The 25,057-nt window shown below is 46.5% G+C and overlaps 1 protein-coding gene and 1 non-coding gene across 2 annotated transcripts in view; one reads left to right on the top strand and one right to left on the bottom strand.

Annotated features, from left to right (window-relative positions):
* Positions 1-25,057, bottom strand: part of TTC28 (tetratricopeptide repeat domain 28) — a 385,385-nt gene that overhangs the window by 63,579 nt on the left and 296,749 nt on the right. The window contains exons 9-12 of the mRNA XM_049788080.1: positions 21,439-21,548; positions 19,839-19,968; positions 17,112-17,330; positions 14,365-14,530 (exon numbers count right to left, since the gene is read on the bottom strand). Coding sequence (XP_049644037.1) covers positions 14,365-14,530; positions 17,112-17,330; positions 19,839-19,968; positions 21,439-21,548 — 625 coding nt within the window. The remainder of the gene's footprint in view (positions 1-14,364; positions 14,531-17,111; positions 17,331-19,838; positions 19,969-21,438; positions 21,549-25,057) is intronic.
* Positions 7,730-7,833, top strand: LOC126031740 (U6 spliceosomal RNA). The gene has a single exon (XR_007503570.1). It is a non-coding gene; the product is annotated as a U6 spliceosomal RNA (small nuclear RNA).

The raw sequence follows: 25,057 nt of genomic DNA, 5'->3' as shown, positions 1-25,057 counted from the left end.
AGATTTGGCCTGCACCTTGGCAAATTTTTCTAATAAGAGCTTATCCGCAAGAAATATTCTTTTAAGAGAGACAAATGGCTTGGGAGGAGATGCAGGAATTGGGAGTCTGGAGGCTTGGGGTTCTTTGGCTGACTCTATTATTCAGCTGGGAGACCTTAGATAAGTCTCTCTTTAAGGCTCTTTCCTGGTTTCAAAGTGAGAAGCCTAGTGGTCAAAGTGTATGGTCTCAAAGGAGAGGCTTACAAGGGCCTGGGACGATGGATGTCTGCTAGAGAAATGGGATAACAGGTGGTGTGAGAGGGAAAACTGCTTCTAGGCTCTATAGAGGGATTTCTTTTTTTTTTTTTTTTTCTCTTTTAGGTTTTCCCCTCTCCCCCTGTCATTCCAGCACTCAAAGCCCCCTGGGCAAAGGGTTTAAACCTTGGAAGTCACTGGTACTTAAAAACTGTTTCTCTCCTTCAAATGAAATCAAGTATACAAGAAATCCAAGTCTGTTTCAAGGTTAAGCTAAAACCACCAGAGCAATTATTTAGAGATAGTTCAGGGAATTGTATGTCAGATTAAAAGATCCCTTTAATGTTTGACTAGAAAGTAGGTAAATTCTCAAGCACTGCTGAATTACTTCTTTTATCATACAGCTTGATATGGACTATTTTCATTTCAAGAAATATCTAGGGCAATGAAGGATTCATATATTTTTTAAGTATTCTTTGAGCCATGAGAAATCATTCACATTGCTCTCAGTTTTCCTCACCCAGTAAGACTGTTGAAATAAGGTATGGTATTGAACAGTGACAACATTTTTCTCTCCTTTTTCATCTTGTATATTTTTCTGTGTTTTGCTTTTGTTGCTGTTGTTGAGGTCAGTAAGACTAAATAATAGCCAATGCTTAGAGACCCAATGGAAGTCTCCAGAATGGGGAGGGGAAAAGGTCAGCCTAAATCTCCAAAGGGAAAGCAAAAAACAAAACCCGACAAAAAGCCAACTTTAATCTGCAAAAACAGTGAATGGGTGCATTGACGCCAGTCTGTTTCTCATCCTCAAACAAAACAATCAAAAATAAGGTCCTGGGAGGCATCACTCTGTTTTCGAGAGAACCCCTTTCTAAAGCCATAATCAATGCCTGTCTTGCCAATTAACCAGCTCTGAGCCCCTGAGAACTCACTAAAGGTGAATTTTCTGCTTCCACAAAGACCTCACCCCTCCTTTCCTGGGTGCTGCTGACAGCTACTGAGTGCGGAAACCTTTGGCACAGGGAAAATGCCAACAGAGGCCATATCTCTCTTCTTTATCCAAAAAAAAAAGCTAGCTCAGAGGCTCTCTCACTAGGGAATCAGTGCTAGAATACAGGTAACCCACGAGGCCCACCATGCATGAGGCGGCTTCCGAGTCTTGGTTTATTGTATTGCTGAGTGGAATGAGATGCAAGGCAAGTTGTCTACTGAGAAATCTTATCTGCCATTGGGAAGTGAAATGATGTGTGTTCTGCAGGACCAGGATTCTGTGTCCTGCATAACTCATTTCAAAGACCTTAGACAGACAGCTTTTTTCCATCTTGTAACTTTCTTCCCCCTATAATTCTCTGTCTATTTTTTTTTAAATACTTACCCACTTTAAATAGTCAAAAATACCACAATCCCAAGTTCTTACTCACTATAAACTATGTTGAGCTTTTTGCTCTAGTGCTCAAACCTCAACATGGAATCGAAGTAGGAGGAAGAAGGAAGAAGAAAGAGACTTTTGGAAAGTTAATACTTGACTGAAAGAAAATTTGCACACGCACTTGCTGGGTGTGTGTACGGTGATTTCATGCTGGTGTGAGGCCAATTTGTACTTTCTGTGTTTTTCCTGGGAAATGATTTTTCCTTGTGCATAGCCAGACCAACTCTAGCATTTCTTGGAAACTTTATTAGCTTCAGAAATGATACCATTATGGAAATATGGCTTTATGTAGATTGGCTTCATTTTATCATACTATGACCCATCCTCTGTGAGCCACCACCCAATTCTGTGGCTTCTACTGATGGTACATTACCCTGGCACTCTCCACGCTCAGTGGGGCATCAGTCTGGCACAAGAGACAGACACGCTCATGATACTATGGTAAGGGATAGCATTGAAGGAAACACACAAAAGGGATCAGGAAGATAAAAACCAGTAGACACCCACAACAGAAAAACCACCCAGCTCGACAAAAACCACTCTTTCGGAAACAACCCCAGGGAGGTTCCCTAAATCCTCTGCGGGGAAGTGGCACCCAAAACAACCTGACGAAATCAGTCCACAATGAAAACCAGATGGCTCGCAGTGCATAGCTAAGGAAAAGAAAACCAGCGGTGTGGATCATGCAGTCTTTGCATTCCATCTCTACAAGTCTCCAACTTTCTGGTGATAATTTATATGCAATGGGCAGTGTTTCCCCCATCAATCTGAGTCTTCAAATGCCGTCACTAGCTTCTGCTGCCAGCGCAAGACTACGCCATAGCCAGATCCTTTTGTGGACAGGATGTGCCAGTCCAGCTTCCAGGTTTAGTCGGAAGGGAATATCTGCTATGACTGAGTCCCGTGAGACTGGAGTGAGTAGTATGGTTCAGCTGCAGCAGACAAGCAGGCATAGAGGAGGGAGGGAAGGAAGGCAGGGCCATTTGCGGCCAGCCCCGGAGGTGGGAAGTTCCTCTATCCTGCCTGAGAGTGTGAGGACTTTGATTAGGGCTTCGAGGAAATGAAGTGCTATCTCCTGATGTCTCTAATTAGGGGACTCAGTGTGCACAGGAATAAAGCGAAAGACAAGTTTACGATAATAACTTCGTCTTTATCAGACAGTGTGTTTGTGGAAGTGACAGAGCCATAAATCAGTTCTGCAGCTCCCCGCTTATTAGCAGCGCCTCTTCGTTGTATTAGCATTAAGTCCATCAAAAGCCAGGAAAACAGAGCTGGTGCCTCTGGAAGTTCTAATGAGTTTTCAGCCGACAAGGGGAAGCAGGAGTTTTTGTGAGTGCAGGGTTAGGGTTCAGTGTGGCCCTATAGATGCTAGTTCAAGGTCTGCAATAATGACTGGCTTAGGAACCTACCTCTTCTGGGGTGTTCAGGAATTGGAGGAAAAGCACTCTTTGACTGTGTAGATGTAGATAGAACTCCAGGTCATTCCAGGCTAGTAGAGGCAGCAGAGTGGGCTGGTGTGGTGGGGCAGAGGGAAGCACCGAGTTACCACTAGGACAAAGGTTCACTCCAGGTAACAGCGGCGGCCAGACTGGATGGAATGAGGAGCCTGAGTGACTTCATTTCCAGGCTCTCCTCAGGCATCCTTAGTCTCTCTAGGTTAGGGTATGAATGCAAACAGTATGACGGCAGAAGAGCTTTCAGAGACCACACTAGTAGAGGACCAGGAGCATCAGAGGAGGAGAAGGAGGAGAAAACAGGAGGTCTGACTGGTCACATGGACCTGTTGGCATAAGATTTGGGCTTAGAGCAGGAGAGAACAAATGGGTAAGATCCAGTAGACTGGTTGTTTAGAGCGTGGGCGTCATATGCTGCATTCCTAGCTCCAGGGTCAGAAGTGACCCCTGGTGGTGCTCAGGGGAACAGAGATGGTGTGAGGAATTCAACTGGATTCAGCCACATCAAGGCAAGTGTAACCCTGTTCTCTTTCTCCTAATAGGTTTGAGCTTGATCCTCTAGCAATAAATGAAAAGGTAAGGGGCTGGAGAGATAGTACAGTGGTAGGGTGTTTGTCTTACAAGAGCCAATCCAGGAATGACAGTGGTTCGATTCCCAGCATCCCATATGGTTCCCTGAGCCTGCCAGGAATGATTTCTGAGCCAGTAGGAAACCCTGAGTGGTGCTGGGTGTGACTCCCCCAGAATAAAGGAAAAAGTAACTCAGAGATCACTGAATGGAATGCCTTAGAACTCAGCCACCTTGGGGAACAAAGGGGGAGATTTGAGGTAAATGCTTACTAGTATGCTGTGAACTATGGGTCTGACACAGTGATAAAGGGGGAGATACAGTGATAAAGGATGGAGCCCCCTTCAGAGTATCCCTAAATGCAGAGTCTTCAAACCATCTGAACACAAAAGGGCTGAAACACAATGTTTTCTATGCAGTCAGAGAGGAACCTGAGGGGGGTTCCTCTTTGGGGTTATTTCCCAAAAGCAAAATAAGTCCCAGAGTTACATATTAAATGTCTCAAGTATTGATTGTTCAATAAAGCTGCACAGAATCAATCAGAAAGAAAAGGCCGGGGAATTTCACTGGGGCAAAGGGCAAGATAGACAAAGTCAGAGATATTGAGATTTGATTACTGCAAAGAGTTTTTGCGAAATTGGTTATGGCAAGAGCCAGCCATTGGCTGATGTGGAACCTGGAGGGAAAAAAACTGAATGTCTGGATGATGCTCAGTGGACTTGCTCCATCCTTTGTCCATGGTCCTAGGTCTGGTATGAACTATGCCCCCCCCCACTTCAAGTTTCAGAGTCATGAACAATGGAACTAGGCAAATGCCTGGGGATAGGGAATGGGGTTCCCTTCCTATGAGTTGCATGTGCAAAGCACATAATTCAATTACTTGTTTTGTTTGTTTTATGGGCCATACCCAGGGGTACTCGGAGGTTACTCCTGGCTCTGTGCTCAGAAATTGCTCCTGGCAGGCTCAGGGAACCACATGGGATACCAGGAATCGAACCTGGTCCTCACAGGTTGTCCCCAGGCAAGGCAAATGCCCTGCTACTGTGCTATCGCTTTGCCCACCCTCCCCTACCAGAGTTCAATTCTTGATATTGCATGTTCCAAGGATCCTACTGATTACCCCGCCCATCAATGCTACCCCATTACAACAATAAAAAAAAAAGCCTGATGCCCAATATTTGTGCCTGGCAAGTCTCCATGGTGCTCACAAGCTGATTCTTGGCTTATGGCCCAGGCGCAGAGGAGCTGGTATCAGTTTGGTGATGGAATTAGCAGTTGCTGGCTGTCAGCAGCCACAGATGCCTTTCCTGCATCACTGTCTGCTTCTCATCTTTAGGCTGATCCTTCCAGTCACCACATTACCCTCCCCATGGAGAGTAGATAAAATGCCCATCTACTATTTCAAGAATTCTGCTTCTATAAAAATCCATAAAAGGGGCTAGACAGATAGCATAGTGGTTAGGGCACTTGCTCTAATGTGGCCTGCTTGGGTTTGGTCCTCAATGCCACATTTGGTCTTCTGAGTTTGCCAGGAGTGATCCTTGAGTGCGATCATGAGTAAGTTTTGGTATGGTTACATACCACTTGGTATGTAACCTCCCCCTCACCATGACACCCCCCGACATGCAAAGAAAGTTCTTGAGGAATATCAAAAGGGATTCACTGAGGGCTATTTCAGAGATCATGTAAGAAAACCGAGCAGCTTATCCACACCCCCACAGCCACTGCTATGCCAATGACCCAACTTCACTGCTCACCACTAATCTCTGTAGAGACACCAAACTGATAAAAATTGTAAGTACACAGGTTTTGGCATGAAAATTAGGGGGTCTTCTCAGAGTGGGAGTGGGCAGTTTTTTTCTCCACCCCCACCTACTTCTGGAAACCCTGGCAGTCATAACCATATCCCACAGCTGCCATCATTGGCCCAATTCTACAGATTCTAGAGTTCCTGGATCATGTGGCAGCATATGTGTCTATGTGATACTTCCAGATTTCTCGGTACTCACAGTCTAGTAGGAACATAAAAAATTAGATGGGAAAGCAGCATAGACACTAAGCTCAATAAACTAAACAACAGCACAGGATGCTTAACTCATAGCAAACAGTTTAGTAATCCTTCAGACAATAACTTAATTAACGACTCCATTGTAAGATGTAACAATTTTCACTAATTTTCCTTTTTCTTTTTCTGTTTTTGATGTAAAAACAGGCTTTATGGGGACGGCGAGGTGGCGCTAGAGGTAAGGTGCCTGCCTTGCAAGCATTAGCCCAGGAAGGACCATGGTTCGATCCCCCAGCGTCCCATATGGTCCCCCCAAGCCAGGGGCAATTTCTGAGCGCTTAGTCAGGAGTAACCCCTGAGCATCAAATGGGTGTGGCCCGAAAAAACAAACAAACAAAAAAACACTAACACACACAGGTTTTATTAGAAGATCCTGAGGAAGGGGAGGGAGAGGGTAAGAAAAGGAGAGAGTGGGGCCGGGCGGTGGCGCTAAAGGTAAGGTGCCTGCCTTGCCTGTGCTAGCCTTGGACGGACCGCGGTTCGATCCCCCGGTGTCCCATATGGTCCCCCGTGCCTGCCAGGAGCTTTCTGAGCAGACAGCCAGGAGTAACCCCTGAGCACCGCTGGGTGTGGCCCAAAAAACAAAAACAAAAACAAAAAAAAAGGAGAGAGTGGGCCCAAAGAGATAGCACAGCGGCATTTGCCTTGCAAGCAGCTGATCCAGGACCAAAGGTGGTTGGTTCGAATCCCGGTGTCCCATATGGTCCCCCGTGCCTGCCAGGAGCTATTTCTGAGTAGACAGCCAGGAGTAACCCCTGAGCACCGCCAGGTGTGGCCCAAAAACAAAACAAAACAAAAAAAAAAAAAAAAAGGGAGAGAGTAATATGCTCAAAGAGAACGTGGGATTTCCAAAGGGGAGAGAGCCCTGGTACAAAAGACAGCATGAAAGTAGGGAAATCACATCTCAGGCGAGGGGGATAAGGGTGACATGCATGTGGGGACTCTGTTCATAGGCCCTTCACAAGTTTCTTTTATTTAAGTATTGTTTAAATAAACTAGCTGTTTATTGTAATAAGCAATAGAAAATAAATTGTTATATGCCTGGCAAGGAGGCAGGCTTATGGGTTAATGGGAAACTGAGGACAATGGCGGAGGGACTGTTATACTCCGCAGGGGGTTGGTGTTGTACTATTGAATGCCAGAAACAACTATATTATTAATAACTTTGTAAACCATGGTGTTTAAATAAAATAAAAGAAGAAAAAATCCAACTATATTTCTTGCAAGGCTACTGACTTACTAAGAAGGTCAGAGCTTTTGAACTCATTCTGCACTTAACTTCTGGCAAGAGTCCACATTCAGGTGCTATACTGAATTCCATAACAACCAACTCTACCTGTCCTTTCTTTATCAATTATATCACGTCTCTGCATGCTCCAAAGAATTTTTTTTATTTTAAACTCAGTTAAAGCTATGGCATATTATCGATAGTATCTGAAACCTACTTTCCCCCACTTATTGTAAGAATATAGTCACATCATTGGACTTTCGCGGGCTCATCTCTTTTTGACTGTGGGAACTGCACTGCTCATGTACCTATCTACCTCTCACTAAGGTCCTGTGGTGGTTCCAGATTCTTGCTTTGTTCACGGCGTGGCTCTGAATGACCCTGGTCAGGTCCAGCAGCCTCTTTGGACAGTCTATTTAAGGTTATTCTTGGCTTTAAGAGCAGATATTCAGCAATGATAGTAATGTCAAACTGTCTTGTGATGTGGGTCATGTCAGCTAATTCCCTTACCACACTCAGAAACTAAGTGACCTTAGTCACTTAGAGGAAGCAAGGAGTTAGCTAAGGCTTTGCCTGCAGGAGACTGAGGCTCTATGTCTATCTCAAACGTACCATCAGGTTCTCTGAGCACTGCCAAAAGTGGCGTGCCAGGTTTGACCCCCATCAGTCTAGAACCAACTGATCCTTCAATGGTTATAAACTAGAATAATCTAAACAAATCAGTATTTTAGAAAGATAAAAGGCATTTTGAGTGCTCGCTTTAGCAGCACATATACAAAAATTGGAACGATACAAAGATTAGCATGGCCCCTGCACAAGGATGACACGCAAATTCGTGAAGTGTTCCACATTAAAAAAAAAAAAGACATTTTGATCATAAAACTGACTTTCGCTGTAGAAAATTTAGAAATATGGAAATGCACCAAATGGAAAAAAAAACAGCTGTAATTGATTAAGATTTAATATTCATTTATGACAAATGGGCATTTGCCCTTTTATATGGGCAATCTACAAGAGCAATGCATTTAAAATCACTGCCAGACCTGACCTACAATTGAATAGAGCCTCACGGGTGTTCTAACCAGTCAGCCACTTCCCAAAGGGCCCCCAGGGCCCTCACTTTGTCTCAGGTACCTGGAAAGCAGCAGGATGCAACGAAACACCAGAATTAAAAATGGAAGATGTGTTCTGAAATTCTCAACATCTCCCTTATGGGAAGTTCGTGTTCTATATGGTGGTTTCAATCAACGCCTCTTTTGATCTGGGAGGCAGGGGCAGACAGTCCTTATTAAACTCTTAATAAAAGTAGTTCTTTTCTTTCAAACCCATTTTCAGAACTGCTTTATAGCATTAGACTTCCTCTCCACAGCAAGCTGCCATTGAAGAGAGCTGAGTCGGTCTGCAAATTAATGAGGCCAGCATGGCCTGGCAGTGGGTGGACTGAATAAAGGTGCTTTCAGAGGCCTGAAGACTCCATTACTAGGGTGCAGTGTCTCCTACATCTAGTAGAGAGAGACAATGAATGAATGGGCATGGCATGAGTCTGTTTGTAGCCGATAATCAGGGCATGAAGTATGAACCTCATCATGGTTCACAGACAGTAGTAGGAACTGACAGAGGAGAGGCTAGAGACTAGCACAGGGTGAACTGAGCCTAGTTCCATGCTTGACACCACATAGTCCCTTGTGTAGTGCCAGGAGCATCCCTGGAGGCCTCTGAGCACTGGCAGGGTGACTTGGGTCACCCCTGGCACTGCAGGACTTGAGCAATACCATATCCTTGGGACCTCACATAGATAAGAGGGGGTCCAATTGGTCAATAATCACTGGTGGGGGGGGTCCATAGGTCTCCTGAACATTGCTTGGGAGTCCCCAACATTCTCAAAAGAGAACTCAGAAAGGACAGGAACGAAACGTCACATTGTTAATTATGAAACAAGAAGCTAGTAGTATTAGGCACTACAGATGACTTTGAGGATCTGTGGAACTGGGCCAATAAGCACAGATGGCGGCAGTTGTATATCATGGGTGTGGCTGTAGGGACTTCTGGAAGTATAAAGAACAATGCCGCCTGTCCTGACTCCAAAGGATCCCTGGAGATCTCAGTCACAAAAACGGGCACACCTAGAGTTTTTAGCGATTAGTTGTCTCTTCAGAGATTGTGGAAAGTGATGGAGCTCGGTCACTGGCATCGCGGTGACTGTGAGGTATGGTGCAGCTGCTGAAGCTTCAGCAGGGTGGGGGGACTTACCCTGCTCCCCTCCCAAAGGTCCAGCATGATCAGCTTTGAGACTGGTATATCCAGGAGTTTTTGTGGCTTGGTTTGTCTTTCTTTCAAGAGTTAAATTAGCCTGTGGCACTGGCCATTGGCAGACATGGCACTGGCTCTCTAAATGTAATTTCTGGGGGGCACTTTTTCCTTTGGTTGTAGTAAAAGTTAAACATCTCCACACTGTTTTCCTTAAAGACTGCTAATTACAATGACCTGTAGCTCCAATTTCCCCCCAGCCTCTGCATACACACGGGTTACTTTGGTTTTAATTGTAGCCATCCTCATATCTACCTGATGATTGGGAATGTCCAACCTCTGCTCCTGGACTCACCAGTCATTTGGAGATCTAAAAAAATATCAATTCAAGTCCTTTATCCATTTCAAATTGTATTATTATTACCGAGTTAGATAATTTTAGAGTGGATTTACTTAGATTGGCCCAGTTCATAAACAATGAAGCATTGTTGAAATAAAGATGGATCTAAACTATTTGGGGCCACATCTGGCAGGCCACTTCTGGCAGTGCTCAGGGGACCACGTGGTACGTCTGAGAGAGAGGTTCTGTCTCCTGAGAGTAAAACCTGAGTTCCAGCTATTTGAGCTAGCTCCCTACCCCCATCAGATAGTTTCTGTGTGCTGGCAAGGGAATGAGCTTACATAACCATACCACAAGACCACACCACAAGAGGGCATTACCATCATCACTGAATATCTTCCCTTAGAGCCAGGAATAAACTTCGATGGACTATCCACAGAGGCTACCTGGAACCACCCATCAGGGTTTTTCTCCTCTAGCCCCTATCTTTCATCTTTTGAGTGTGGATATAATTTACCCAGAGCACTTGTTGAAGAGTCTATCCCCTTCATCCTCCTCCCATATATACACATGGCACTCTTTTTAAAAATTATTACCCAAAGGCCAGGTCCCTAGCTGAGTGGTAGAATGTGAAAGGTTGAGTGTGAAAGGTCCTGGGGTCAATCCCTGGCACTAGAATAAATGTGTATATACATAGACACACACCAAAAAGAAAACAAAAACCATGTGGTCATACATATGCAGGGTTATTTGTGGGTTATTTACACTATTATAATGCATCACTATTATGACCATTGTAGTCTTGTGGTACATTTTAAAATCAGGACATGTAGGTCTCTAGTTGGCTACTCAGGATCATTTGAGATTCCATATGAACTTCAAATTTTCTCCCCACCCCAATTTTTCTCCACCCAATTTTTAAAAAAAGATATGCCACTGATTTTGATAGAGATTATATTGAATCTGTACATTACCTTGGATAAAAGAGACTTCTTTACCATACTAGGCCCCAAGGTCCATTTTTTATTCATCTGCTTACTTTCTTTCAGTAACATTTTGGAATTTTTTTTTATTTAGGTCCACATCCAGTAGCTCTTGGGACTTACTCCTAACTCTGTGCTCAGGCATCACTCCTGGTGGGGCCCAGTGGACCATATATGGTGCTGGGGATTAAACCTGGGTTGATCTCTGTACTATTGCTTTGGCCCTAATATTTTATTCCTTTTGATGCTGTTGTAAATAGAATCATTTTTAAATTTCCTTCTTATATTATTCATTGTCAGAGTCCAGAAATGTGACTAATTTCTGTGTTGATTTTGCAACTCTGCAAAATTCACTGATGGGTTTTAATAGAGAGTGTGTGTCTTTCTATATGTGTTTGTCTTTCTGTATGTGTGATCTTTAGGGTATTCTAGATTTCATATGCAGTGACATAATTTTACTTCTTCCACCAATTTGGGTGCTTTATTTCTTTTATTTTCTTGCCTAATTATTCTAACCAGGATTTCCACTGCTATTTTAAATTGAAGTACAGCAGGGAGGGCAGACTTGTCTTTTTCATGATGTTTAGAAAAATTAGTTTTGGTCCACACCCAGTGGTGTTCAGTGGTTAGTCCTGGCTCTTGTTCAGGGATCACTGCTGGTAGTGCTTGGAGGAACATAAGCAGTGCTGGGGATTGGGGAGGGATCAGCTGTATGCAAGGCGAGTAAGTGCCTTACCCAGTTTACTATCTCTGTTGCTCCCCTGTTCCTAAACTTGAAAAGCAGGTGTCCACTTTCTCTACTAAGTATAACATCCACTGTTGATTATCAATGATACACATGTGTGTGCAATATCTTTCTTTTGGGTGGAGGATGTATATGTATATTGTGATGCTCAGTTGTTAGTACTAGCTCTGCACTCGGGACTTACACCTAGTGGTGCTCAGGAAACCATATGGGGTGCCAGAGACTGAGCTCAAGTTGGCAGGGAATAAAGAAAGTGCCCTACACACTATACTCTGTGTGTGTGTGTGTGTGTGTGTGTGTGTAATCCTAGGGGCTTCTACATCTCATCTCATGTCATCAGTAGAGAATTTCATAATGCAGAGCAACCCGAACCAAAAATGAAAGAGACTAGTCCAAAGCAAGAGAAAGTACAGCATCTGGACAGCCGAAAAAGAAAATGGAACCCATTCTAGGGACCCCAACAAAGCATCAGGCCACCCAGGTTCTCAGAGAGGCCAACAGATTCACCCCAATGTGGTGGCAAAATAACAATGAACATGAGGAAAGAACACAGATGCACTCTTTCCCCTTTTCCCCGCCATCAGTGAAGAGCTGAAGGCTCAGCAACAGTTACTTTTGTTTTCCACCTCCGAGGAGAGCCCTGCTTCCTGTGTCACGAAAAGCACTGCCTAAGCACAAGTGCTGACCCTGGCAACCAGTGAGGAGGGTGCTGGGGAGGGTGAGGCCCTTCCTTCTTGGATGAAAGTCAGGGTAGATGCATGAGAACTGGGAGTGAGGAGAGGAAGTTGCATCTCACACAGGCTAACCCTCTCAGTGCTGGACTTGACTTGCTATGAACCAACAGAGTAGCCCCCAGGATGCTGCAATGGAGACAGTGCACGCAAGTATGTGCAAGTGTGAGTGTATGTGTGCATGCAAATACACACACACACACACACACACACACACACACACACATTGTCTGAAGTAACAGAGATTTCAAGCAGCAGGTTCTTCCAACCCAGTCCATCTTAATGCCAATTCCTAATGCCAGCTCAGCTCAAATGATAGGATTTTCCATGGAAAGATTTTGCAGGCACTATTGTTTATTCTTCTTCAGTTCCCTGAGTGCAACAGCCCTGCCCGTCTTATTCCCTGCTCCTTCCCCATCACTGGCATAAGGCTATGGCCCAGCAGTAGCTGAGTATTTTTGGGAGGGAGGACTGGAGGGAGAGGAGCATCATGACTGCAGCTTCAGTGGCACTTTGAGACCCTTGAGATTCTGACAATGTCAGCCCTGCTGACTCCATCTTTCTTGGTTTTTCTCCTGCTGCTAAACCATTCCCCGGAACACGCCTGCTGCTGGAAAGCACTGCCAGCCTCGAGCTTCAGTTGAAACAGCTTTGTGGATGCACAGGCCAATCTATTTGATGGCTGATCACAGTTTCCTACTCCCGGCACAGCCCAACTTGCAAGTTGTAGGGAATAACTGCACTGTTAGGGAAAGGCCACCTAATCATCACCCCAAACCCCAGGGTTGAGGACGGAGGCACTCCAGGATATGCTGCCATCACAGGAGAAGTCAGACAACAAAGCACATGTGGTTTGTTCAAACTTCCTCCAGACGGAAGTGAGAGATGACACTGCCCCATCAATGGCAAATTTCTCAGAATATGATATTAATTTAATAATTGAAACAAGAGACAACAGTGGCTGGGGCATCTGGGTGAGAGCTTGGCTATTTGAATCCTGATTCTCCCTCTGGTCCAGGCTGTCAGCAAGGCCGACTTTAGGCTTCTGTGAACCTCAGGAGTTGGAGTGGATGACTGTGACCGCTCTGGGTTTAACACTCCTTCCTTCAGTGATTCGTGTTTATCTGAAAACTTGTCTCCCTGAACACCAACCCAGCTGCAAATGATGCCCACTGCACACTGGGTGTTGGGAATCTCCAGAGAAACCAGTAGGATTGTGCAGTCTGCAGAAAAGCCTGTGGCATCATGCAAAACATATGCAGGAGTTCCATGGGTTTTCACATCAGCTCACGCTGTAGACTCTGATGAACAGACCTACCTTTTGGTTTTATTTTTTGGGGGGTTCTTGAAGTCACACCTAATGATGCCTCAGGGGTCATTACTGACAATGCTCAAGGAATATACATAGTGCTGGGCTCAAACCAGGGTCAGCTGTGTGTAAGGCAAGTGACTTGACCCCTATATAGCTCTCTGCCTCCACCCCTAAGACCTTCTCACACTATATCATTATTGGACAGAGACAAAGACACCACATAAAAATATGGTGGTCTCCCATCTCTAAGGAAAACAAACTTTTCCTAGAAGGTAGGTGCCTGTGGGAATCCCTAACCACATATAAAATATGTTAAACTATGCATAACTTGTACAATCTTTGAAATCAACAACAATGACAACAACAAAACCCAATACTTCTCTCTTCTTGACATTGGGAGTCCAGTTTCCTGCATCTTAACCCCCAAAACACAGTTATAGGCATAAATATAGTTACTGATGTTAAATTATTCTCTCAGCTAGTGTACTCATTATGGATTTGCTTTTAACAAAAACAAAATCACTTTTTTTGTTGTTGTTGTTTTTTTGGGTTACACCCAGCGATGCTCAGGAATTACTCCTGGCTGTCTGCTCAGAAATAGCTCCTGGCAGGCATGGGGGACCATATGGGACACCGGAATTCGAACCAACCACCTTTGGTCCTGGAGCGGTTGCTTGCAAGGCAAATGCCGCTGTGCTATCTCTCCGGGCCCACAAAATCACTTTTTAAAAGCTAGCCTATCAACTTCAAAGTCATGTTTATGTTTAAACATTCTAAAAGCACACTTCCAAAATGGCAGAGACCTGTTCTGTCTGCAAGGCAATGACTAAGGGGAAGGAAGAGGGAGCAGGAGAAAGAGAATGATGCAGCTTTGTCTTCCTGGGAGCAACTATGAAGAGTCTAGGCACCGAAGGGCACGTTCCCGAGACTTCTGACTTCTTCCGTAATTTGGACACTGACAAGAGAAGAAACCAAACCTACACCCTGAGCTTGAAACTGAGATGGGCTCAAGACCCACAACCACTTGCCTGAAATAGTATGACTCCACCCCGAGAGCCTCTCGAACATTAGTGATGTGCTGCTCCAGGGCCGAGCTGGTGGCTGAAGGGAGGGTGGCACTGCTGCCAGCCTGGAAGTCTCCAGAGTTTTCTGTTGTGTTGTCGCCCAGGTAGTACTCATGAAACTTCAGGATCCCTGGAACGAGAGGAGCATGGTCCATGTAACACCTGTTCAGGGCTAGAGGAAGGCAAAGTGGACACAAGGGGGCAGAGGTGTCTGATGCTCTGTAGCCTCTTTAGCAAGGGAGCCATCTCTGAATGAGATAAGATACCCCCAAGAGTCAAAGGTCATGACAGGGCTTCTGGGGCATTTGCTCAGCCCCTTTGGGACAGCTTTACCAGTGGGGTTGATCCTTAATGTCAGGGCTTTGGTTTGTGACCTGATATGCTCATTTGTCAGTCCCCAGAGTGAAGGCTGCTTTGTAGATAGCTCAGAACAGATGCTCCCCAGAAGCCCCATTCTGGGAAGGTCACCTCTCAGGATGGGCATGCACATCCTAAAGCATCAGCTCCCCAGAAATCCATACCCGAAACTAAAGTGCCACCAGCTTCATGGAAACGTCAGGGCTCAAAGGCTGCTGGGTCTTTCCAGCAGTGCCATCCACAGTCAACATCCTCTGGTACATAAAAGGCCCAACTTCACAGCTCAGGGCTAATCTTGAGGGAAGGCAACCTGCCGAACTGTCCCAGTTCACTGTCCCTGGAGCATGCAGCCATGTATGCAGTCGCGTGACACTTTCAAATGCTCTATTACTGACAGCTCAGTAAGAGCACATCAAATTAAGGTGGGAAAGTTGCACAGATGCCAACTAAGCTCAGTAAGCAAAAACAATAATACAGAAGGCTCAACTAGCACCAAACAGCTCAGTAAATCCTCAGGCAATGACTTTAGTAACACCACTGTGAGCTATAACAATTTTCACAAATTTTCTTTTACTGAATTATTTTTTGATTATTCAATTTGCCACTTTGTTATAACAAGCAATATAAAGTAAATTATTCTGTGCCTGCTAATGGGGTGGGTGGGTGGGTGGGTGGGAAACTCGGTACATTAGTGGAGGGAAAGTTATACGTGTTGGGATTGGTGTTGGAACACCAATCCTGCTGTATTATGAGCCCATTCTGTAAACCAGTGTTTAAATAACGTTTACAAACCTTTTTAAAAGGGAGAGGAGAAGAGAAAGAAAGAGAGAGAGAGGGAGGGAAGGAGGCAGGGAGGCAGGGAGAGAGATGACTGCATGACACAGGAAAACCAGAGGGTCTTCATGGCATATTCTCTAAGGTAGGTATGTCAATTCTGGGAAAGGCTGGTCCTCTCTGGTTGTACTGTGACCTCAGTGAAAGCTTCAGAGCCTCATTAAGAGTGAAGAGGAAGGGTGCAGCTAACAATAGAGGCCTCATTATATGTGGCTCATTATTACAGGGATTTGGGTCTACTACCTGTCAAATCATGGCCCCCAACCTAACAACCACAGGGGTAGATGTGATGCTCCTGTCATCCACCACCTTGTCCTCTAAGGCAAAAGAGGGCCCTCTGGGAACAGAGGCACAGGTATTTTGCTGAAGCTGCCATCCTCCAAGTCCCAGAGAGCATCACAATTAACCATCTTTAGCATGAAGGATGCTCTTTGATGGACAGATCATAAAAAAGCCTGGGATTAAGAAGGGGAAATAGATTTAAAAAAAATGCATGAGAGTCTGGAACCTAAGAAAACAGCCACTATGCCATCACTTTGTTGAAATCATAAGGGCCAGAAACATAATCAAGAAAGATTTTGTCAGGCCGGAGAGACAGCATGGAGGGAGGGCTTTTGCCTTGCATGCAGAAGGATGGTGGTTCGATTGTTGGCATCCCATATGGTCGCCCGAGCCTGCCAGGAGCAATTTCTGAGCGTAGAGCCAGGAGTAACCCCTGAGCACTGCCGAGTGTGATCCCCCCCCCCCCACAAAAAAAGAAAGATTTTGTCAACAGTCTTGGCATTGAGCTTTTTGAAACAGGACTTACAGATACCCTTGAAGATTCCCAATTATAAGATCTACTTCTCTAGTCAATAACCCCTAATTGGATCTGGTGTGTCTCCACCATAGTAAAGCCATCAGCATTTTATGATGCAAAAAAAAGTATATGGGCCTCACAGCTAATTAGTGGTTCTGTATTTAGTGAAACGGTTACAGCCCCAACATTTAGTGCTGATTTAATCAAAGGAGGGATGTTGTTGTTTTCAAACTTCTGAAGTTAAAGTTAAAAATGGGTCCTAGTCAGTTCAGACATGTCAAGCACAGATTTTATTTATAGACGGTGATGGTCTTGCCATGATCATTTTAGACTCTCTGACTTTCCCCTGATGAAAGGTGGTGGGGATTAAATCACATGTAGAAAGAACAAACTCGTCAAGGCTTGCAGTTGGCACTTTACTGGCTAATGAACAACAGCTGCCTAAAAATAGGGCCTCTAGTGGACTGAGTTGTCTAGCTCCCAATCTTCACTGGCAGGCTGAGGACGTCCTCTGGCCAGGAGCAGGGATAAGGAGGGAGAGATCTGGGCTATTCTGTTCCTCTAAGGCAACCCCACTCTGCCCTGTAAGGCGCAGCCTTGATGGTGAGGTTTGGTGGTAGGTAGATGTCATCTCCGGCTCCTCTGTCTACCCTATGCTAATGGACCTCCTCCACCTCCAGTCCTATTGTAGCCAGCCTGGCCCCTTGGACAACTGCCTTACCTGCTCCTGGAGCCAGCAGCCAGCTGTACAGGTAGCCCGCAGCCAAGGAATAGTATAGCACAAGGCCTCGCTGGCTATTAACCATCTCTAAGATCTGGTCGATGGTAACCGGTGAGTAAGGGTCAGAGTCCTGTTGCCCCGTTTGTCTTTCCACCAGAAGGTCTGCAAAGGCCCGTGTCCGTCCTCTTTCGGCTACTGCCAGGGCTTCATCGTGGTGGCCTGGAAGACACAGAAAGAGGCTGAGTGTGTAGGGGAGCTCCTGTCTCAGGTCCAATACCATTGGCCAGCCCATACTCATGAGTCCTACTTTACAGGCCGCAATCCTCAGCCATCAGCCCTTCCTCTGCCTGCTGGCCACATGGCAGCAAAGTTTTTGTGTCCCTCAGGCTTGTCTGTTCTCCACTCCTCACTCCAGCTCCTTGCAGCTCTCTAATCTTTTGGCTTCTCGAACACAGGATTCTGAGCACCCAAAGCTCTGTACACTCATCACCAGCCAGCCCTGTGCCTGAGTGGATGATAAAACTGGTGGGCATTTCTATCTCTGCTTTTTGGGTGGTTTGAGTTAGGAGACTATGAGCCCCTAGTAGGGGTTTTGGGGGGTGCGGTAATGAGACTGGGCTCACTGTGAGACTGGCTGAGAAGCCACAAGCATGGCGCAGCCCACAGAACCTCCTTTCCTCTCTACCACCCCTGCTAAAAGCAAATGCCAGGTCATGAAGTCCCTGGTTCCTGGCCCTAGGGAGTCCCTAGCTTGTGGAGATAGAGTAAGGGAATCTCTGCAGCTGGTGTGGTGTGGTGTGGTGGGCTCTGGTAGGGAGGAAGGATAGAGATTAGGGGAGCAGGCCTGTACCCTGGAGCCAGAAAAGAGGTCAGGAATTCTGCTAGAACCAGTTGTTGTACTGAGTCTTTCTTTCTCTCTTTCTGGGCACTTTCCTAAAGCCTCTCTGCCATGTGTCTTTTGTGTTTTTCCTGCTATACAGGGGAGGAGAGACTGTAATGGCAGTGTTGGGGGATACTCCTATCTGTATCTCTTCCAGCAGTGCTCACCCAGGGGATCCATGTGGAGCTGTGAGTAAAACTTGGGCCTCCAGCATGCAAAGCCTGCTCTCAGCCCTCTGAGCTATCTCCTTAGGTCATTAGAGCCATCAGTCCTCTGGGCCACCCCACCTCACCAGCCACAGAGACCATTGGCCACTGTCTAGCCAACACTGTTGTTTTCTGAAGCACCATGATTTACACACAATGCTGTCAACCATAGGATTTCTCGCATGCAACATTCCAACACCCGCCCTCCTCCCAAGTCCACTTCCTCCCGCTGTTAGCAATTATTTTTCCCATGACAAGGACAGTAGCCATTTTTTCTGGCTTGGGAAATGTATTGCATGGGGGAAGCTTACATCCTTTCTTCTCTGGGCTCCCCTGTCCCCTGCCTCTCCTCAGGCATCTCCCCCTCTGCAGACCACTCTCCCCCACCCACAACAGGAGTTTGAGGCCACCTTCGTACTCAATGTCTTTGAAAGCTGAGTGGTGAGACCTTGTCAATAACCCATCCTTGGCTGTCTGCAGAGAAATGCTCAAACTTCCCTTTGAAAAATGTATCTCTTGAAAATGTGCTTATTGCTGGGATTACAGTTTATTATCTATTATCGTCACAGTGTTAAGTCTGTCTAGCACTTTGGGGCTAATTTTTCCAGCATGCACAGAAATCATTCCTGCTGTTTCAGTTAATAACTTAATAAAGTAAAAGAAGGCATTTGCACGCACGCACATAAATCCCTGCTTGCTGCCGATACTTAGACCCCAGGAAATGAGGCCTCCTTGACGTGCAGTCGGAGCCTCTGCGTCTGTCTCTGGGTCTGTCTGGACCCGCACAACTTTTCCATGTTTATATTTATGACCCAAAATCCTCTGCATTGTGTGCCATTAGCACTTAAACCTAATCCTCGCTTCAAAGTATGTTGCTTGACATTTTTCATGTGCTTATTCGTTCATTAGATTTAAACCAGAGAATGGGCTTTTATTTTTTTAGAGCAAGCGAGATTAGAAATGAGATGGAAACACGGGGATCATCGGGAAGATAAATTGGTTGAAGATGCACCTCAACGACAAAGAACATGTGTGAGACCTGGGTTCAGTCCACATACTAAATTTGGGGAGGGTGAGAAAGTGGGAGAAAGATATTATTTTATTTTAGGGTGTGGGTCTCCCAAAGCTCAAGAGGTCCCAGGACCCTCCTTAAAGTTCTCGGCCAACTGTTCAGTGAGCCAATGAAGAAGTTCAAGTACGTGGTACTGTTGGGATCTTGTGGTTCTGGGCATTACTAGGACACCCCCAGAATGCTCAGGGCCTCTGGGAATCATCCAGTCACATGGAAGGCTTGCCCCTTAACCCTGGTGTTCTTTCTCTTGGCCCAGAAATAACTTCCAAGAGCTAGAGCTCTCCAAGGTTTAAACCCTTTGCTAGGAGGAATAAGAGGAGTGAGCGTAGACTGGATCTCAGCTCAAATAATAATGCTGTCCCCAAGGGCACACAGACACATGTGGATGGTTCAATAGAGCCTAAATAACTGTTCTTCAAGTGACTGACTCTCTGAAGCTTTACTGTGGCTGAGATGATGAGGACCCCGGAGTTCTTTCTGCTGCAGGCATTTTGGGTGTGTTCAGGTGTCCCTGAGTTTGTGGAGTTTCCCACCTACCCCTGCCCCCTCCAGAGCCCTGTGGCTCTTACCCAGGCTGACGAGCACCCGCTGCAAGGCCTGGTAGGAGGAGGTCTGCAGGTCGAAAAGGGAGAGCTTGTAATCTGTGCTCAGCTGAGCCTCGTGGCGGATGGTTTCGAATAAGGCCGATGCCCTGTAGAGCTGTGAGGAGAAAAAAGAGGGTCATTCAAGCCCCCAAATTCATCTTTCATGTCTAATATCTAAACCACATCATCTAGTCCCCAAGTCCCTGTCCCTCACACCTCCTCCCCCAAAGCATGTCCTGTGTCTCCTGACTACATAGCTCATATCCCCATGTGCAGCCTAAACTTTGTTTCTAAGGTCTGAATGGCTGAATATTTATTTCCAGGTAGGTTCTGAGGCTATGAGGAAGCATTGGAATCATATCCTGTCAATGAGAGATACTTCCTTTTTTTCTTTTTTTTGGCCACACTCAGTAGCCCTCCTGGGTTATTCCTGACTCTGAGCTCAGGAATCACTACTGGCAGACTTGGGGAAACATATGGGATGCCAGGCATCAAACTTGGGTCAACCACATGTAAGGCAAATGTCCTACCCACTGTACTATCATTCCAGCCGCTGCCATTTCTTTGTTTTATACAAAATTTTAATGTAAATTTTTGTTTCTGGGCTACCCCAGCAGTGCTCAGAGTTTACTCCTGATTCTGTATTCAGGAATCATTCCTGGAGAGCTCAGGGATCATATAGGGTATGAGACCTCAAATCCAGGTCAGCAGTGTGCAAGGCAAATACCATACTTGCTGTATGGTAGGTCTGCCAACTATACTGAATTCCTTGCTAGATAAGGAGATCAGAAAGTCAGGCACAAGGTTATGAAGTCTGACATTAAAAAATTATAAAAATCTATCCTTCATTCACCCTAGTGCCACTTTTGAGTAACAGGAAACAAGAGGCCACAGATAACACAGCAGAGATGGCACTTGCCTTGTATGCAGACAACCCTAATTCCATGTTCAGCATCCCATATGGTCTCCTGAGCATTGCCAGGAGTAATTCTTGCATGTAGAGCCAGTAATAACCCCCTGAGCACGGCTGAATAAAGAATCCCCCAAACCAGGGGAATAATAAGCCCTTCGAAGATGCATGGCCAAGGCTCACCACCCCCCACATCTTACAGCACAGAAAAGTCTGAGTGAGAATGAGCTGCTGAAGGCAGGAGGGAGGTGGCTGAGGCTGGACCCATGATGAAGGAAGCAGCCCCTCTCTAGTGCAGCTCCGTGCCCGTGAAGGGGGAGCAAACACTGCTTCCTGCCACCCCACATACAGTGCCTAGGTGGAGGGGAGTCTCCTGGAGAGCAATGGTGGTGCTGGTCTTTGAAAATTTCTGGGGGACACAGTCCTACTGCAGTGAGGGAATCTCACTGGTGCCTGCCAGCCTTCTGCCCAGCGTTTCCAGGCTGGGGAGGAGCTGGAGTGATAGGTTCATACAAAGTCAGTAGCAAAAGCCCCAGCTCGACCATTTCCCAGTGGGAAGGAGGGGCCTGAAGGCACCTTTGCCCCACGGACCTGGATGCCATTTGTCACTTGACATCTCTGTCCTCCAGGATTCTTAAGACAAAGTATTCTAGGGACAGCTGTGCTTCCACTCACCTGGTGTTGGGCCTCTTCCAGGTTGCCACTGGCCCATAGGGACAGGCCAAGTCCATGGCGGATTTTAGCTTCATCTTCCCTTCGGCCCAGTTGCTCAGCTAACCTTAAACCTGAAATGAGGCAGAGACATTTTATAAACACCGAACTGAGGATTCTACCTGGCCATGGGCTGCCAGCAGGAGGGTTTGTGTTTGGGCCTGGGGTTTGTGTGAAGGGAGAGAAGAACCGAGTAGGGGCAAATGCAGGCTGGGAGCAGCTGCTGCCAGGGCGCAGGATGCACCATCCTCTCAGTCTCTGCAGGCGCCGCTGACCTCTCTGAGATGCTCCGATCTGCCCAGGCAAGAGTGTGGGTGATGGCGATAAAAGACCCAATCACCGTGGCTGACGGACTCTTCCCTGGCCGTCCGCCCAGATGTGAAATCCCTCTTGTTGCAAATGAAAACTGCTGCTCTATAAACTTATCACTGGACCCAGTTCGTTGGCTGGCAAAAGCCTTCCAGGCCAGCTTCACAGTCAAGCCCAGTAGCTTAGACAGCACAGGACAGCTAAGCTGCGCTGATGGGGAGGTACCTCGAATGTGCACCTGCAGATGGAATTCTCACCCCATCTGAACCGCGACATTACTCTGCTCAAGCAAAGGTGCCCATATCCCTGATTTGGGACTCAGAAATGCAACTGATGCACTTCTGCAGGGGGCCCTGAGCCAGTGTGGACATGAACTAATTGCTTTCCATGAGGCTACATTTATCCTAAAGGCATATAGGTAGATCACTGTGATTTGTTTACCTACTGCCAGCTTCTGGATTTCAGGGCCGCAGCCACCTCTGTGGGAGGAAAGGCCAAGGGCCTTTGTCTGGACCGTTGGGCCATTCTCAGCATCCTTTGATTTAGTTCACACAGAAGATAGTGTGAAGTCCCCTGCACTCCACTCCAACTCTGCACACAAAAGTAATTCTCCCTTTTCCTCCCCAAATCCAGAGTGGGCAGGACTTGCTGCCTTAGAACACACGCTGGGCCTGTTTGATTTCATGCTTTTGGAAAGGCAGTGAGCCCAGTGAGAGAATAATAAGTATGTGTGTTCAGGTTCAAGCCCGTGAAAGGCTCTGCATTTTGAAACATAAAACACTTCGACAGGGCCTTGTAAGATTCAATCCTGTCACCAGATGACGAAGATAAGAATTTTTTTCCTTTCTTGCTTCCTTTTTGTTTGTTTGTTTTTGTTTTTGTTTGTTTTTGGATCACACCCTGTGACGCTCAGGGATTACTCCTGTCTATGCGCTCAGAAATTGCTCCTGGCTTGGGATCCCAGGGATTGAATTGAGGTTCATTCTGAGTCAGCCTCGTGCAAGACAAACGCCCTACCGCTGCACTATCACTCCAGCCCCATTTTTTTCCTACTTTGAAACAGCTTGCAGAGCAGGAACACAAATGAGCAAAGGTTAAAAACTCTTGGGCCTCTCTCTTTTTTTTGGGGGGGGGGGGCACACCTGGCGTTGCTCAGGGGTTACTCCTGGCTGTCTGCTCAGAAATAGCTCCTGGCAGGCACGGGGGACCATATGGGACACCGGGATTCGAACCAACCACCTTTGGTCCTGGATTGGCTGCTTGCAAGGCAAACACCATTGTGCTATCCATCTGGGCCCTTGGGCCTCTCTTTTAGGTTTTATTTTATTTTATTTTGCGCCTTCAATGAGCCAATGGCAAACATTCTCCATAGAAGCCCACACAACGTCTGGGTCTGGGCTGGAGGTGAAACTCCTGGATGGAAGGATATGATAGGTGAAGATGGGACTTGGCTTTATTCCTAGCAGAGGGGACACTCTCATAGACAAAGCTGGAAGGAGGTAAGGAGGTTCAATCATACGAACACAAGTTCAAAGCCCACAAACAGGCTGGCAATCTGGCCTGCCCCAGGTTCTATTTTCTTTGCCTCTAAGGACTCGAAACTTCCTCATCCACTCATCTCTGAATCCAGCTGCAGAGTCCAGACAAGCTACCCTGTTGCTCCCAAATTTCTGTCATTTGTAAAATCAACAACTAGCTAAGATGAGGGATTGGAGCTCAGAGCATCAAACCAAATCACATGCTTGGTGATTCAGACCAGGCCCTGTGTGAGATCCTGCAGCAGTGGGACTGGGAGCTGTTGGCCTGTAGGCCCCAAGCAGGATGTTTCCTAGTCCTGGGAAAAGGGTGTTGGTCCACTCACAGGGGCCAGTCCAGCCCAGAGCTATGGAGGAGAGACATCTTTTTTGGCCCCAAAGAGACATGGAAGACTTTGGGAGAGCATAGGCAGAAGACAGGCACCATGGAGGAGCCACCAAGAGAATATGTCTTTGTGCTTAAAACCACAAGAAAGAACAGACTCAAATGAAGAGCGTCCCATAACTATAGGATTCAGGTAGGGCATGATGTCTCAGGAAAAGCATCTGTTTTGGAAACAGAAAGGCTGAGGAGCATAGCCAAAAGAGGATGAGATACAGGCCTGAGAATCAAATAGTCCCTATCTGGTGGGATGTGAGCAAACTCAAGTTAAGAGAAACTCAGGGCCAAAGCTTGGATTGAATGCTTGGGGCAGGTTAGGGATGGAAAGTGGTTTCTCACCTGCAGGCCAGAGCCACCTGGGTCTGAATCACAGAACTTGGTGTTCATCGGCATCACCCCTTTCCCATACTCCCCTGTGACCCAGCCCCACGCTCCACTTTGCTTTCCACTCCCCTCTTTGCAGGTCTACCATCTGGGACCTGGGAATAGGGAACTGAGTGCATACCTCTGCCCTAGCCATGTGACATTAGAAACACCCTCCTCCCCCAGGTTGAGTAGGTTAGGGGTCAAGTCCCCTCTCCTTGCCACCACCCATGGGCCATACAATGAGTCTGGACACCTCTGAGCCTCATATTACTTAACAGCCAGCAGGGATAAAGATAAACCCCTCAAGGGCCTTGAGATCCTTAAAACCAATTCAATAAATGTGCACGGGAATGACAAAACTGGCGTTTAGTTCACAACAAACAAGCCTCTCCTTATCCCAGTGTGTGGATGAGAGGATGTGGGGTGGGGGGTCGATAGTTTTCCACACAGAAAGCTCCATCTTTGTTCAGAGGTGGGCATGTGATGAGCAACCCAACAAAGCAGGCGTCTGAGAACTGTTCTGCATAGACCCTGACCATGAAGGAGAAGAAGCTACCACTTTTCTGGGTGTGTCTCAAACAAAATCAGGGCAGCAGAAGCACCCACCTCCTGGGAGTGGCCATATCAGGACCATAGTTTAGGTCCAATGTGGGTCATTTCTAGAGGGACTATGGGGCCTGGAATAAATGGGTGGTGCCTCTGATACAGAGCTTGACATTTATCCATGATGAAGTTTGCTTAGTGCCTTGTGTGTGAGAAACAACTATTCACTTAGGGCTGAAAAGCAAGGATGGCATTGCCCTATGCAGAGCATAGGGGAAACCCAGGAAGGCCTTGGTTCTTATCAAGAGACACCTGGTGGGCCCGGAGAGATAGCACAGCTGTGCTTGCCTTGCAAGCAGCCGATCCAGAACCTAAGGTGGTTGGTTCGAATCCCGGTGTCCCATATGGTCCCCCGTGCCTGCCAGGAGCTATTTATGAGCAGACAGCC

This window comes from Suncus etruscus, chromosome 15 (assembly GCF_024139225.1).
Source record: "Suncus etruscus isolate mSunEtr1 chromosome 15, mSunEtr1.pri.cur, whole genome shotgun sequence".
In the NCBI taxonomy this organism is placed as follows: domain Eukaryota; kingdom Metazoa; phylum Chordata; class Mammalia; order Eulipotyphla; family Soricidae; genus Suncus; species Suncus etruscus.
This window is presented reverse-complemented; position numbering and strand designations above follow the sequence as displayed.